General features: G+C 41.2%; 1 protein-coding gene across 4 annotated transcripts in view; it reads right to left on the minus strand.

Annotated features, from left to right (window-relative positions):
• Positions 1-17,287, minus strand: part of HECW1 (HECT, C2 and WW domain containing E3 ubiquitin protein ligase 1) — a 265,816-nt gene that overhangs the window by 157,740 nt on the left and 90,789 nt on the right. For all 4 annotated transcript variants that reach the window (XM_074900896.1, XM_074900895.1, XM_074900893.1 and 1 more), the window contains one exon: positions 7,349-7,456. In XM_074900896.1, the coding sequence (XP_074756997.1) occupies positions 7,349-7,456 (108 nt within the window). The remainder of the gene's footprint in view (positions 1-7,348; positions 7,457-17,287) is intronic.

The following is a 17,287-nucleotide window of genomic DNA, read 5'->3' on the forward strand; positions in this document are numbered from 1 at the left end:
ACTGAACCCAGTCATCGAGGGGCGGCCTCACCAGTGCCGAGTACAGGGGTCAGATCCCTTCCCTGTCCCTGCTGGCCACGCTATTGCTGACACAAGCCAGGATGCCATTGGCCTTCTCGGCCACCTGGGCACACTGCTGGCTCCTGTTCAGCCGGCTGTCAATCAACACCCCCAGGTCCCTCTCTGACTGGCAGCTCTCCAGCCACTCCTCCCCAAGCCTGTAGCACTGCTGGGGGTTGTTGTGGCCCAAGGGCAGCCCCCGGCATTTGCCCTTATTGAAGCTCATGCAGTTGGCCTCAGCCCATGGCTCCAGCCTGTCCAGGTCTCTCTGCAGAGCCTCCCTACCCTTGAGCAGATCAACACTCCCACCCAGCTTGGTGTCATCTGCAAACTTAGATTATTCAAGCAGAACCTGCCTTTCATAAACCCATGCTGACTGGGCCTGATCATCTGGTTGTCCCACGTGTTGTTTGATGGTACTCAGGAGGATCTGCTCCATCAGCTTCCCAGGCACCGAAGTCAAGCTGTCAAAGCTCTCATTCAATCTCAGCTTTGTGCAAGCAGAGATTTTGTATTTCTTTAAGCACTGCCATGAAAAGTGGAGAGCAGGTAGTGTGGGGACCAGCCAGGCTGATCCAGCATGGTGTCACCAAGGATGTATGCTGCAACATAAGCATCTTCTTCCCTGTGTGGGAACAAATAGCCCTGATCTCCACAGTACAAACAAAGTATGTCCAAGTGTCAAAACAAGTTGTGGAAAGGGAGAAAAAGACGGAGAAAAATCTGATTTGTAGACAAGTTTCTCAGTTAATCTACCAAAGCTCAACCTTGCAGGACACTGAGAAATAGCTGTCTAATGTCTGTGTGGATTGACCTGTGTTTCTGTTTATGATAGGTTGCTGCCTACAATCCTGGCACAGAAAGACTTTGTAAGAGAACAACTAGAGGAAATGCAACAACAGCAAAGATTAAGGGCCTGATCAAAGGATCCAAAGCAAAGGGCTCTTGAGGAACCTCAACAGCCCTGAACTGGGAAATGCCTTAATCCAGGCTCAGACTGTGCTCCTCTTCCCAAAGCTAAGCCTGGCTCAAATGTGAATTTTAAACTACTATAAGGGGACTGGGCTGAGGTACTCTTGGAAGAAGGAATTTAAAAATTGTGTGTAGGTGGAAGATAACCAAAAAGTATCAATAAGACTACTACATGGGTAAAGAGATGAAAAAAAAGAACCTCATAACTATGGTGTGTCTTCCTTGGGAGAGAGACAAGCAGTAGACGCACCTTTTAGGGCATAAGTCTCTCTTATTGCTCCATATCTGTTTTTTTCTTTGACTGCTAAATAGTCTTCACTCTTGATGCTTCTGTGTTGCTCCAGTTTTTACCATCTGTGGACTCCTGAAGGTTAAAGTCACGCCACGTATTCTTATTTGCTCAAAGGTATAGCAAGATGAACTTCAACAGCCTTATCTCTTTTCTCCCCTCACACAGTCTTTCATAAAGTGGACTGCATGTGATTTGAGAAACATTGGGGTAATGAAAATGGATACAGGAAATTATTTTAGTGGGCTGGACTTGTCAACAGCCTGTCCAGAAAAAGGAAAACTTTACAAATACTCCAGCTTTGTTAAAGCTTTTGTTGAGATGACTGTGCCTCATTTATTTGGAAACATTTGAGGCTACAACATCCTACAATTATCTGTACTTTGAAAGTGGCCTTTATATTGGCTTCCTAAAGCAATGCAAAAGATGTATTTTCTAGAGAGAGCCCTAGATGAAAGGGCTGATTGTCTGTCAGTGTTGGGGGACAGTTCTCCACATAATCCACAAACACACACATATATGGCATATATGCTTTCTACCTGCAGATGTACCAGGATCTCTCAGACCTCTGACTTTAGTGGTATGCTTTTTTTACCATTTTTTCCCTGCTAGTCAATAGTAAATAACTATAATTTCTGCTCTCTGCAAGGCATATCATCCATATTTGCTATTAAAAAAATGCAGCAACAACAAATTTAAACAACGCATAAGCTTCTACATAAAAGTGCCACACAAATGACTGATTACACTTGGAAATGGCTTTCTTAGTTGTCAGGTAGTAAAACAATTTACAGAAAGGACAGTAAATTAACTAGGGTCCCAAGTATTTGGCTATCTACAGTGCAATTCTGAATAGTGTCAAAACTTTTCTCATCATTTTAAGGATATGCTAGTTTGATACTGTGCTTACAGGATGATGCTGCATCGCACCTCAGTGAAATGGTCTCTCATACACTGGTATTGGATAAGCCAAAAAAGTGTGCCAGAAATTGCAGTGAAGCAGAGCATGTTTACTTTCCTGGAAAACCCATTTTAGGCTGGTTCTTTCACTGCGGTGCTCTCCAAGCCTTAACACAAGTTATACATACCTAGTGGCATGTCGGCTGTCTTCCCTCCTCCTTTCTCTCCCCATGGTTACAGTGGATGGTTACTGTTTATCACTGGCTGTCATAAAACCCCAAACTGCAAGACTTCCGCAGAAATGTGAAACTGGCCATAGTGCAACATCGCCTCTGCAGTTGTTAAGGCTTTTTGTTTGCTGGATATTAATAGGAGAGGAGTTCTGTTCCACCAGCATTCATGCTGTAATTTGGAAGCAATTCCCTCTCTGTCTCACACCAATTACATATCTGTCTGGCAACATTATGGTGCAAGTTTGTGATATGCAAAGTGGGAAGGCATAAGCTTCTCTGGGAAAGGTATTAGTCCTTTTCAAGGTGAAAAAGATCACTAAACCACAAACTTGAAATGGCTGTGGTATCTGAAAATGAATTTGGGTACGTGTTAAGAAATTACCCTTTTTGAAAAGTGATAGGGCTCTCTAGACAGCCTTAAACTAGGCTATCAGCAAATTTAAAAGCAACAGGTATTTTGCCCAGATACCCCCAAAACATAGAAGCATGTTCCAGAAACAGAAAACTGTTTTGCGTTGTCATCGATCTACCACACAAAAACCATCTTCTTAACCTAGTGAGATTTTAAATACACCTGAAAAAGTAACCCGTAATGATTCAGATTGGGTAATCCACTGAGAATACTGTGAAAGTATAGCTTAAACAACAGAGAAGCACCTGAAATTGCTGAAGTTCTGTTTTATAAAAGTACAAGAAATGCAGTTAACCTCCAAAATGTTTTCAATTTCTTGTCATGCTCTCTTTTGTGTTTTCTAATCCTGATGCACTTCTACTAATCTCTCAATACTGCTAGTTTCTTCTGCCCACAGCAGCAGCATGTGCACAATTTCGGTCTAGTGCGGTCTTCCAGGTTGATGTTTTTTGCCAGTAATTATCACTACAATCTACGTCTGATAGAAGATTTCTGTTGTGATATTCTTCCACCACGAAGAAAATAACTTCCAGACACTTTTGCCTTTACTCACTGCTATTCTAGGTCCCAGACCATTGCACACAAATTACTCTCTACAGTGATTAGATGTCCGTACTCTGTTAAGTACCTAAATAGTGGTTTTATATATAATGGCTACAGGTTACATAGTTAAAAGTGTCACATTTAATTTGTTTGTTAATTTTCAAAACCGCAGGAAACAAAGGATAACTAATTGGGGAACATTAAGCCTTTTGAATAAAATACTCCCAAACACATTACATATGCCTCCAGATTCAAAATACAGAAGAAAAGTAACAACTGTCTATTTACTTGATCTCATTCCTAATGCTTCTTTTTTCATATTCATGTGAATTTCACTGTTGCAAATCAGACAATCTTTAACATCTTTGATTTTTCAAGTTCCCTCATGCAGCTCTTTCTTTAATAAAAAAAAAAAAAAAAGAGTTCAAAAATGTCTTTTTTAAGCTCTTTATGTCAAGTAGTTGGCTGGTCACAGCATAAGGGTAATTTCCATAAATGTGGTACAAAAACACCCTGTGGGGAGTCCTAAAGTCTAACTGTTGGAAAAAGAAAAACTTCGAATTCTGAGGTTGGACAGGATGATCTCCATGGTCCCCCGATAAAAAGCTTATTTTACCGCACACAATAGCACCACCAAAAACGTTAAACTTTTGAATGTTTTAAGAATAGGAACCAACCAGTCTGCCTGGGGTGCCTTAAATTCTTGGGAACTTCAAATTCTCTGCGTACGGCTGATTCCTTATTTGTCCATGTCGTGATTTCCCCTTCATCGTGGCTCCTGCCAGCTATAGTGGGCCAAACACTGCAGTGAATACCATGTTTTCTGAAGCACTGTCTGGTTGATAAATTGCCAGTATTGACTCATGTGGTGAACAGGTATCAAGGTACAGATAGTTACAGAAAAAGCAAAAGCAGAAATTAAGGGCTGCCTTTGTAAGTGAGCTACTCTCTTTTATAGAATATTAATGTTATAATCAATAAGACTCCAATCAATAGCAAGCTAAGGGAAGTATAACATAATGCATAAAACCCCAATATGAATATCTTGAAAATAAATTACCACATCTTAACTACCTACCCTATGCCTTGACAACCACTAAATAAAAAGAATACCCATCTCAGGAAGTGCCTGAGCTACAGATTAACAGAAGCTAAGAACATTCCAGCTAGAAGACTCACTAACACTCGCTTACCTTTATACCCTCCACAAGTCTACACTACTGGACATGTTTGGAGGCAGGACACTGGATCAGGTTAACTTTGGACCAGCGTGGCAATTCTTATAGCACGTTACCACTGAACATACCCTTGCCCTGTCCTCCAGGTTCTCTCTGTTCTGTAGTGAGTGGCAAGAAAAAGAAAACAGATAAGTGAGTTTGATTTTGAAGACCAAGATCTTTCTGATTCCCGAAAAGGTTACCACACTGTGTGCTATGCAACTTAAAAGGAAGATACGATCATCATTCAAAAAATAAGTCTGAAGGAAGGTGGTTTACACCATCCTCTTTGTATAAAATACATGAGGCTTTCATACACTGCAGTTTTTAACGTAACATTTAACAAACTGCAAAGCTCTGTACTTTCATATCTGAGTCTCAACAATGAGCAGAAACCCTCAAATATGCCTCCAGATTTATAAAATTCACATACATCAACATTTTTCACTGCTTTAACTTCCCACTTCAGTAGTCAAGTGGCTCTAAGAGTATCCGCATGTACTGTTACTTACTACTGCTTACTTCATTTTCTCCTATTTTAATTCTGGACAGGCAATAATTTGTCCTTGATGAGTGCACTGGTACATAATCTCAGGGCTGAGATTCACAACCTAATGATGGCAGCATTACAAATTACCAAGAGGAAGCAACTCATCAAGCGTGGGCTGCCCAACTATGGTGTAGTACGACTTCGTTTTAAGCATCAGTGAAGGTTGGTTATGCTAAGCTGCATTTCCTTACAGTAGGGCAAGTGAAGAATGTACATGCAATCAATTAACAACAGCTACTATGTCTCAGCTAATGGGGACAACTTATTAAACTGACATAATTCACTGTGCAGTAATGAAATGTGGCCCACCTGAAAAGGCTTCCCCCTAAGCATTTCTCACATTGCCTCTTTCTTTTCTGCTGTGGATTAGGCAGGAAAGCTATGGGCAGCCCTGTCCCCCTTCCATTCTTCCTTAATAAACCAAGGCCTCTTCAAACGCCAGTTCTGGAATTTTATATCTCCTCCTCACACTTCAACAGCTAAAGGAAAGCATGATCAGTCTCATGGATTAGTAACCGCAGTTCAAAGAAGCAGCTGCAAATTAGGGTCTGCTTTAAAGGTTAGATTCTGTAATGTATTTCTGCTCCAAAACCAGGATAACTAAACCCAGTGTTGTTATATATTAAATAATTTCCATTAAATGTATTTTTCAAAACACAGGATACAAGCATCTTGTATGTCTTGTAGGCATTTCAGCAGCTCCCTTAATTCTTTAGAACAACATTCTCAATTTAACTTAACACTAGGAATTACAGACCATCAGTAATGCTTCATAGTGCAAAGAGACAACCTGTTCCTAGGACTGAGTATTTGTAAAATGTCTGCATGTAGCATCCTTGCTGATACCAGATACTTAAAATCAAAGTCATAGATGAATCTAATCAAGTGAAAAAAGTGAAAAATTTTTCACAGAAAGAGTGGTCAGACAGTGGAAGAGGCTGCCCAGGGAGGTGGTGGAGTCACCATCCCTGGATGTGTTTAAGGGTTGTTTGGATGAGAGGTTGGGGGATATGGTGTAGGGGAGAACTTGGAGGTAGGGCTGATGGTTGGACTCGATGATCCCAAGGGTCTTTTCCAACCTGAATGATTCTATGATAAGTATAACTCATATCCTTTCCAAATCCTTTAGAATTCAGGTTATATCAGAGATCGCCTTGATTGCTTTCAAATTCAGACAGTCTTAAATAGATATAACTGACTGCCATGCAATTTATATATGCTTTTACAAAGCTTCTGAATTTTGCCCAGCAGGCTAAGGTAGATCAGTGAAACATTCAGTACAATTGAAAAACTGAAACTGTTTCATACAAGGCTTCTTCACACTTAACTCCTCCTTAAGGATACACGTAGCTCTTTCACCACAGATGTTTTGCTCTTGATGTCAGTCCAATCTTTTGAGTACCCGATTTTTGTTCTCCAAAGACAACCATGAACTCCATTCACCTTATCACACAGTAACTCTTTGAAAAGAGGAAAGACTCAAGTGGTCAGGTTCACTTTGGACACAAATGGTCAGGGATGTGGGACAGCCAAGGCTGGAAATGTTAACTTGCTGTGCAAGGCACACAGTACTTTGCAGAAGCAAATTCAGCATTTCTGTATTTTGATTGCTAAGGGGGTGGAAAAGAGTTGCACCGCGTTGCATCAGACACCCTGGGTAATATATGAATACAATGAGGAACAATTAATTTTAAATCACATACCTTGCTGCAACTACATATTGTTATACTTTTATCCATCTAGCTGATGATCAAAACTCGACTCTTTTTACCTCTGAATCCACCTGAATCTGGTGAAAGCCAGATGCACCATGAAGTTTTCCAATTAAAAGTCAGCGTGAGTGAGATTATGCCCCTCAGTTTCTCTCTTCCTTAATACCATATTAAAGTTAGTGTAGCTCATTGATAATGATATAGTCCAAATAACAGCAAATGGATTAAACCACTTATTCATAACTGCATAAAAAAATGATATTTATGATTATTTGCTTGCAGAAACTGTGGTTTTCTACTCCATAAAGTGTTTCAGTTCCTCTCAATACATTCAAAGATTTTGGTAACATTTTTGGCCTTTCCTGAAGGACATGAAACCATCGTAAGAACAACGTAAGTAGTTCAATTATCTTTCTGCAGTGACTGAATTATACTGTAGCAGGATTGGAAAAACACTTACGCTCCACAAAGTAAGAGCTGGCATCAATCTTCCAGATAATCTGACCACGGTGAGAGCCATTGACGCCACGGTTCTTGTAGTCCAAAAAGTTTTCGGACAAGACCTCATCTATAAACAAAGAAAACAGTCTCATCAAACACCTGTTACAACAACATACGTAGCAGAGAGTGAAGCTAAAAATATGCCTTTGGCTTGACAGAACGTACTAGAGCTGCTAGACAGCTTGGCACCACATGTTGTGAAATTAGCTTTTTTACTCATTTATATTTTTTAAAAGTGCAGCCCTTCTTAAAAATCACAGCGTTTTCTGAAATGTAATTTAAAAAAATACCTCCCTATAAAATTCTCAAAAATGAAAACATCTAGCTTAAATGAACCCCTACGTAATTAAAGATCATTATCTAGCTGTAAGAGAGAATGGTAGCAAAAAATAATTCCCCCTTTGCACCAACTCTTCCCTTAAAAAAAACCCACAGAAAATAGTTACATGTAGGCATCTGTACTACACCCATTCGTACCACAACAGATGTGGTTATTTCTTGCAGCATATAGTGAAGGATATTTATTTCTGAAGAGTCCCACTCACTGCGTGCCTTCACAGCTCTCGGTCTCCAAAACCAAATGACTGACAACAAAACACTTGTGCCCTCACAGTGTTTCGAGACACCTAGCAGCTGTCAGACTACTACATTGACCTTCAAAGAAGTCAAGGAGTAATCTACAAAAATGAATAATCTTTAAAAAGTTGCTGAAAACCAAGGCCGAGGAAGCAACTGCCTTACACACACAGGACTGCGTTTAAATAAAAGGCAGACAGGTAGTGAGCTTGAGGAGTGGCCTTCGGGTTGTCCACATGAATAAATTTTTAGTCTGCTTTTAAGTTTCATCTTAGCCTGCTTCAGCAAACTTTTCCAGACCAATCTGCAAGCTCTACATGATGTAGACATGAGCAAACATACCCTGGCCTCCAGGCAAGGGCCTGGTTCTTGACCTTCTTTTATCTAACAGCTTAAAAACCAGCCAGTGAAATCGTACTGCAGCCTCAGAGCCACACCTGATGACTTGCTAGCTTACACTGAGATTTCAAGCAAACAAAAGTGCACATATTGCCACCATACCAGGCCAGTACTTATGGTTCTGACTGTCACTAAATTAGATTAAAATATATCCGTTGTCAACACTGTGAAGCAGTCGCTTCATTATCACGTAGGTCAGTGAGGAAACAAAGATGATGCCACACAACAAGGGACAGTGTGCCCGAGGACAGACTGATGGTGTGGCCAACTGCAGAGCACAAGAGGCAGCCCAAAGGACAGAGCCAAGAAACTCAGACTAACAAATTATTTTATATATATATATATATATATATATATATATAAAATCTACTATTAAACACAGTAGACTTCTAAATTGAAGGAAACGACACTTTCCTACTACACTGAAGGAATAAAGCAGCAAGCCAATGCCAATGTTGTCCTGCTGGTTTTACAGAGTTGTGCTTTCAAAGAAGGCAGGTAAGTGGGCTGCCAACACTGAACTCTTTGGTGCTACTCTCTTGAGGGATTTACAACAGAAATTCTTTTAAAGAAGTCATTAATGATTACAATAGATAATTATAAACGGCAATGCTATCTACAGTGCGTTTTCCCTTTGCTGGCTGGCTAATTGTCAGTAATTTTTTCACTAGCTGTGTTTCACACTCTGTATTGAACTAGAAATCTTTCAGCACATTCACATAGTGCATCTCTGCGATAACCTTTCAACAGTAAAATCCTCTGGTATGATTTCTGCTTTTCCTCTGTACTTTACAGCTGGTTGTGTCCTCTTTTAAATGCCAAACTATGTATTAAAAAAAGACAGATAAGTATACACCGTTGCTCTCAGAGCTTTGGCTTGCTAATGACCGCCTTCAGTAAAGGACCATCCAGGATACAGATTACTCAGAATCACCCACATCATTCTGTGGAAGTAGGAACACTTATATACAGACGAGGAGATTTAAACCTATGAACTGTACCTTTTGCTTTGGCAGGGAAAACATTTTATACTCAAAGGTGGGCATATACTGTAACCGCACTGAGCTGGAGTGTGGGAACCCTGCCTGCCCCCTTGTCCTGACGGAGCACAGAGGGCATCCCTGAGCTCAGGCATGCTGCTCTCTGGCTTCATCACTCATGACATTTATTTGTCATATTTAGTCTCTGTAAGCCGCTGGAGATGCTCCAACACCTCACTATGTTATTAAGATATATGGGTAATTACTGTTCCTCAAGATACATTGTCTATAAAATACCATTCTTGCTAAAGGAGGCTTAGCTGAGCTAGACTGGATGGCCTTACTTAAGAAATCGCAGGACAGAGTTTAATGGAACAAGAGATCCCAGAATCAGATTTAAAATGCTGTGTTCATACGTAGTATCTGTGGGGGCCAGCTGGCACTTCCACTGCATCGGCTGTTGTCTGCTTTTCGCAGCTGGCACTAAGGCGGCGTGAACTCTGCGTCACACCACCTCTCTAATTTGACAGAGATGTCGACACATGCCCATAGCCAAACCAAATCACATCCCTATTGTGAGCTGAGCCAGTAGGGATGACTGCAGAAAGCCCTGTCCTCTTTTTTGATGGAAACATGCAGGAAGCCTGGAAAACCAGGCTGAGGAAAAGGACCACTCTCCATCTGCACATCCAAGGTATAAGACTCCTGAAAGGCAGGGATAAGCAAGCTGGTCTATGGCTACAGCTGACAGCAGACCATGGGAAAGCTGGAACAAGCTGCTCCCACCAGGTACTATCTGCACGCTGCCTCCTGTCACAGAGGTGAGGGGCAGGGGTGTGTGGGAAGGACAGTGTAAATTTACGTTAGTTAGGACTTTTAAGCCAGACAAATTTTAACTCTAGAAAAACACATACAGGTCCAAAAGGGAAATCTTTCTCTTTCAATTTTTGAAGGTATGTATTTCTGGAACGTGAAAGATAAGAAAGAAACATCCCCTAGCAAGTTAAAAATAGCAGTAGTTGAAACCGGTCAGGAGGTTTGAATGTATGAATGCACCACATCGATCTGTTTTAGTTGGCAGGTGATACTATTCCAGGCATGTTATTCCCTGAACATGGATATTATGTATGTAGCACACTGACAGGGAAAATTGTGCATGTGAAATACACAACTGTTTAGTGCACTACATATATGTGCATATGTGTGTACACATATTTATCAACATTCATGCTGTGTGTAAGTGAATAGACGATATGGTATGTTAAAGAGTATGTGCAAAGTAAAACAAGCTTTATTTCATATTTTTATAGAGAATTCCTATAACATAGGAACTGACCTTAAAAACATGTTGCATCTTAATTCCCAAAGGTAAATGGTGAAATGGTTCGTTTCACCTCCACACAAAATGAAGAGCAGAGCTAGTGCTGCTCCCTTTCATACACTTCAGCCAGCAGCTAATGGCTTTTGACAGTTTTCCAATGAAGCATTGTAATGCATCTCCCTCCCTCTATTTTTGAAATGAGATTAACCTTTAAACTAGCTCTCTGCTTAGCTGGCAATCCACTGCATAGCCTGGCTTTGTCTCCCGCAACGCCAAAAAGCAAACACTTTGCGATCGCTCTCAGATCTGCGGTTTCATTTCCCTGGATGGTAAAGAGCTAACTGATTAAGCAAGGTGTCAAATGAGGGAATATTCGGGATGTGCTGCCCTTTGACCATCATCAGCTGGTCCTGAAGGTGGAGACAGGGATGGCGACGGCATCTAAGCTGGGGAGCCAGCAGACATTGCTGTCTGCCCCCCCTGCTCTGGGGCACCCAGAGGTGCTGTCTGCCTCTTGCTGGTGAGAGGGAAGGCGGCTGCAGACCTGCAACGCTGTGCTGGGACAGAAGCAGCAGCACTCAGAGCTCCCGCGTCTCACATGGTCCCTAGAGGAAACGGAGAAGGTGATGCAGGAGCAGGCGCCAGGCAGCCGGGCCCTGAGCAGCAGCCAGAGGGACCAAGGCATGATAGAGGCAAACATCAGTAAGTGCTTTGGGAACCAGCAGTAATTCTGATGGACTGCTTGTCCTCACCGAACCCGATACCCCAAGCACAGCCTTTTACTGCTAAAAATACTCTGCGCTGTCACTTCCATGCTGAGCGATCCCAATATACTTCACAAGCACTATATATAGAGAGAGATAAAGAGCCATGGCCAAAGAAAGCTATCTGTCAGATGAAAGACAGTAACCAATTGACAAAAAGCACACTGTTCCTCAGAGGATTAGGGAAAATGTTGATAAAGGCCACCTCTCAAAAAGATCTGTAAAAAAACATAATAGGGCTGTTGGCAGCATACGCTAAACAGACAGGACCTCAGTATTTGAGAGCTTGCCTGAAATTCCCACAGAGAAACAAACAGATAGTCAATACATCTTCCTCAGAAGGACTGATGGACTTCAAATTAAAAATAGCTGAGTGACCTTTTTGGTCAGTTTGGTTTTACTTAAGAGGCAGAAATAAAAAACCTACTCCCCTTTCTCAAACAGTATTTTGCTGATATGTATGATCACCCTGCCTTTCCACGTTCTCCAAGAATAACTACAAAATTTAGAATAACCTGGGCTACCCTTCGAAGAAGCAAATAATGAACATGAGAACACAATGTCAGAGAGGTGTCTGAACTTGGTACAGTCTCTTATCCATCACTAATTTGATTTAGCACTACATATTACAACTCTTGCTTTCTATAAACTTAATGCAATTATGGCATAAAAATAGAAGCTACACTTCATGTCTTGATCCCTTATGAATAAGAAATGCTGTACTCCTGAAATTACAAAAGGATTTACAATCTTTAGCTGAACAAATTTGGTCAACGTGTATGTTTGTACTATAATGATATAGGAAGATAGTTAACAAAATGCTTTAAAAAATAATTTTCTGTACAAAAAGATCAAGCTCTGGTTGATCTGTTTTGTGATTTGTGTGGAAAGCTGCAGGAAAGAGACATTGTAAAGCACAGAATATCAATAAAATAGAATTATTTTGCAAGATAATACAAGTGTAAGTCATCGATAAGCTTCCTATTTCTGATGTCTCTTCTCTTACCACCCAATTTAGCACTTGAAGAAGAACACAAAATGACAATTGCCTCTACAACCATGACGGCAGCTCGTAATGAGTTGTTATCCAGCCATGCCAGTGTTTCCTTTTGCAATCCCTTAGCATTGCAAGACCTAGCCCTTGAAAACCATGCTTCCAAAGAGTTGTACAATGCAGGTGGTTATCATTCTGCAGGAGAGGAGCTATTAACGAGAAAAGAATGCAGAAGATGTAGATAACAATTTTTTATTTACAAAGATACCATAGTAAAAAAAAGAAAATCACAAATAATGGCTATCATTATGGAAGTCAATAGGAACATTTCCACTGACTTTAGCAGCTACAGATCCAGCTCTATCATGGATCTAGACTTCACTGTTAATTCGTTTGCCAATTTCTGCTGCAGACAACGAATATACTGCAGTTAGCAGTTAGCATTTGTCCTTCTATAGCTTTTTTCGGGAGAAGAGTTCTGGAAAACAAAGGCCTAATCCCTCATTAGTGCTGAAAGCTCAGTCCTTGATCTAAGAGCTGTGCATGTGCTTTGTTTCAAGTACATGAATGGTTCCATTTTAATCCACAAAAATTAACCACCTACCCAGTTAAAGAAAAGTAAATTGTGAGGGATAAAATCTGAACAATGAGTGGAGAATAGCAGTGAGAAGAAGATGTGGCAAGAGAATGACCAAAGGAAAGTGGGGAGATAAAAGAGCATAAACTTATAAAACAGGGATAGAGTTGACAAAGTTGTAACAACTCTTGGGTCACTGAGGGCAGAAGACTCTGTCCTAAATAAAATTGCTCCAGGCACACAGAAAGGCAGGTATAGTAGGTTTAAAGCCTGAACCACCTAATCTGAAGCAGAAAAAAATAAAACCCAAGGGACACCTTTCATCCACTCCCAAAATCAGAGAGTTACAACTTCCAGCAAAACACTTTTACCTTTGAACATCTAGTTTACTTTCAGAGCCATCTATGATATTATCATTTACCACTTCAGCAGCCTCCAAATGACTGCTGGGAGATATCACTCTGACCTTTCATGACAGCAAGACCAATAAAAAAAAAGCAAACAAGACTTCCAATTACAGAGACCTTATTAAATTTTGGGGTTGATATGTCTGGGGATTTTCTGAAGGCTCTGGATTAACTGTGGATCCAGTCCTTCCTCACTGTCCTGCCTTCCTTGCACTTGAGCTAACCACACTGAGAGTCTGAGCTCTGCCACTTGGGGGACTTCACTCTCCTTCCCTGCAAGAGTGGAGCCTCTGGCTAAAAGCAGAGCTGATGGCAATGGGCCCTATTCTTCAGTGGTATCCTTAAGGTGTTTGGGATCTGTGCTCCAGCACAACCCATCACTCATCTACTTGTCTCCAATAACCACATATCTTCTGATGAAAAGGAAGACAGAATGAGAAAAGCAAAGAACTGAGCTGGGGCTCAGCAATAACAGCTTGTGGGGCTAAAAACCCACAGGAGACGTTAGGTTGCAGCGGGATGGGCATCTACCTAGCAATACTGGTGTCATTTGGTTCTGCATACATTTAGAAGTGTGATTGATAGTGTCCACACATCTCTTATTGTGGCTTCAGCTATGCCTCTCCCAGCTACAGACTTCAGCCTTAAAGTTCCTGCACTTCCAGATTTATTCTCACCACTGCAGCAGACGGACCACATCTGGGTTTTCATACAGCAACAAATATATTTCAGCTATGCATTGCACAAACTTCTCCACAATTAATGATATCCAGCTTGCACACAGAACTGAAGATGGGAGGGAGGAATCCAAACAAAGATGATCATGACTGCGTCAGTGTATACTGAAAAACTGAAGATATGCAATGTGTGGTGAGGTACAACATGGATGAGTTTTGTTTGCTTGTTTTTAATGTAACAACAGTTCCAAAGTTCTTGCAGTCAGTGAAAGCCTCCCGACTGATTACAGCACAACTTGGAAAATGAGGATTAAGAGAAAACAGTGCAGCCAGAAAATTTGCTGGAAGATACTAAGATAAGAGACGCCGCAGGCCCAAGACAGTATACAGACATGATACAAAGGGACACACGAAGATCTGAAATGTGAACAAGGATGACACTTGTCCAGGTTACCAACATGCATTAAGTAGGGGGGAAATAATTTTGAGTATTTGAAAAGCAGGCTTATAACAACGTTGAAAGACATAGCAGCAGAGAGTAAATTAGACAGGCATTTGTGATCTGATACAGCAGCAAAACCCACCCCACCCCCCAATCATAACTCAGATGTGTGCACTGAAACTTATTACAAAGTAGAAGATGTTCAGTGAAGAAAAAATGTCTTTAGGGCTGAAGAGATCAATGGATGCAAAAGATTACAAAAGCTAATTGCATACACAAGCCATTACTGTGTATCATTATAAAGAAGAAATTCTTCCCTGTGAGGGTGGTGAGACCCTGGCACAGGTTTCCCAGAGCAGCTGTGGCTGCCCCCTCCCTGGCAGGGTTCAGGACAGGTTGGACGGGGCTTTGGGCAACCTGGGCTAGTGGAAGGTGTCCCTGCCCATGGCAGGGGGGTTGGAACTGGGTGATCTTTCAGGTCACTTCCAACCCAAACCATTTTATGATTTTATGATTCTATGATTACAGGAGTTGTGAATGGCAGCATGGGAATAGTCAAATGCTATGAACAGCATGTTTAAGTGTTATAAACACTACAGAGTGGAAATGATTTAGTTTGGTTTAGAAAACTAAGAGAAGAAAAACATATGCTGAAATGGCTAGCTTGACAACCTCTACAGAACAAATCTTTCTGCTTTAAGCCTCATCCTGGCAAGAATTTTGTGCTGTCCACTCTCTGTGCTATGATTGATTCTACCCAGTCAATGGTCTGAATGTGCTGCATGGATTGGGCTTCTTCTGCAGGTTTGAGGTCAAAACCTGATTTTTGGTGCACCAAAATTCCCCACTGACTGATTTCTTCAGAGATGCTTTAGTGGGTGATCATTACTGACTTCATTATCAGTTTGGGTTATATAGCAATACGGGCCCTCACTGCACAGCACAGAGGCCATTTTATCCCTGGAAAACACTGAGAAGTCACGAGGCTGCTGTACTCCCTGTCTGCATTATTTCCCTCTCCTGGTATTCAGAATGACAGCTGATGTGGAAAACTCTTTTCCACCTGTTCACCTAGAAAGGTTCATAATACAATATCTGTTATTTTATGGAGAAATAATAAATGAAACTGGGAATACTTTGGCACACTGTAAACACCTCAACCACATTTTAAAGATATTTAAGGAAAAGAACGGGCAACCTACAGGCTTCTTTATCATGACTTCCCTAAAAGACCATAAAGCACACCACCACTGCATTAATTCCTCTACAGATGCTTTTTTGTGCATTGCTGCTAACATTAACACCACACAAATGACAGAGGTAAACCTTGGAAGCACTGAAAGGCGGAATGGGCCAGAAGCCATAGATGTTGGGAATATTCAGAGACTCTTGCATTTAAATGTTGACTTGTAAAGGGGTGAAACAGAGGCAAAAGCTGACTGTGTTCATGTCACATTTGGGGGGTCTGGAAACAGCATATCCTGGTTTCATCCAGCTGAAGTGCTCTGCCAGATACAGAACTGGGAAAGGCAAAAATGTGTCTCAGCCTGATACAAGAGAAGTCACTCTCACTGGATCCAAGAGCATCCAGGTGAAGGCAAACCCGGTTAGAACAAAGAACTGATATCGCTGCACTAATGTATCTGCCAAGGCCTACGATACCTAATTCCCTCTGTTCAGCACTTGTGCAGGCTTTCTACTGTTGGTTTTTTTTTTGTCAGGTTTGCTTCTCTGACACTTTTTGTTCCTGAAATAAATAATGCTGTGTTAGTGAAAGCTGTCTGGCCACTGGGCACCTCTGTTGATGTTCTACAGAGAGCAGAATTGCAGGTGTCAAACAAAACTTAACTTGCTGAGCTTAGCCACGGCTGCTGTCCCCAGGCTGGTGAGACAACCAACTACATGATGACATACTGAGAAACCCTAAAACCAGAGCAAGGTTCTCTTCCAAAGGCCGTCAAAGGACCGGGAAGATGGGTAACCCCAGGTCACAACAAATCCAAACATCAACAAAATTCACTCTAAGCAGGCACATGTGGAGCGTTTTGTTTTACAGATGGCTGTATCAGAAGCAGAGAGGTGGAGCGACCATGCAGACACACAGAGAGCGCCTGAATCAGGGATTACAGCTGTAAGGCAGGGACCCGCAACTCCCAGACTTATATGCACATTACTCTTTCCAACATTTTCCATCTCTGCTGGCAACATGTGAAACTTTCTGCTTGCATGCACTGGATGTTTGGTAAAATAGCTGTACAAAAAAGTTCTGATCCAAGTCTGACAGCAGGAAAAATGTAGATCTTTCTCATTGCCTCAGTGGGCAATACAGCAACACAAGGCCCTCTAAGCCTAAAATCAACTGGGAAAGTGTTTAAACAAATGCTTAAATGTTTATTAACCAATAGCTTTAAAAATTAGATTTGTCAGATTATGGTGAATTGCCTTTTGGGGAAAGCAAAAACATCAAAAGCTGAAACAGAGGAGGAAAACATACTGTTTTAAAGTTAAACTTAAGTCACTAATTAGGTCAAGAATTCCTACTTATGTAAATTTGAGAGGAACTGCTCTGTCAAAGGCCAAATATGGACAGGAAATCTGACCCTATAAGATTTCTGTATGAAGAAACTTTTAATACACAGCCTTTAATAATGTTTTGTTTTCCCATTAGGAAATGCTGACAGAAAAAAAGGCTACTGCATATGGGTAAGAAGAGTATAATGTTAGCCCTGATAAATTCACATCACCGTGCACAGACACTGGA

Source organism: Athene noctua, chromosome 2 (assembly GCF_965140245.1).
Source record: "Athene noctua chromosome 2, bAthNoc1.hap1.1, whole genome shotgun sequence".
Lineage (NCBI taxonomy): Eukaryota > Metazoa > Chordata > Aves > Strigiformes > Strigidae > Athene > Athene noctua.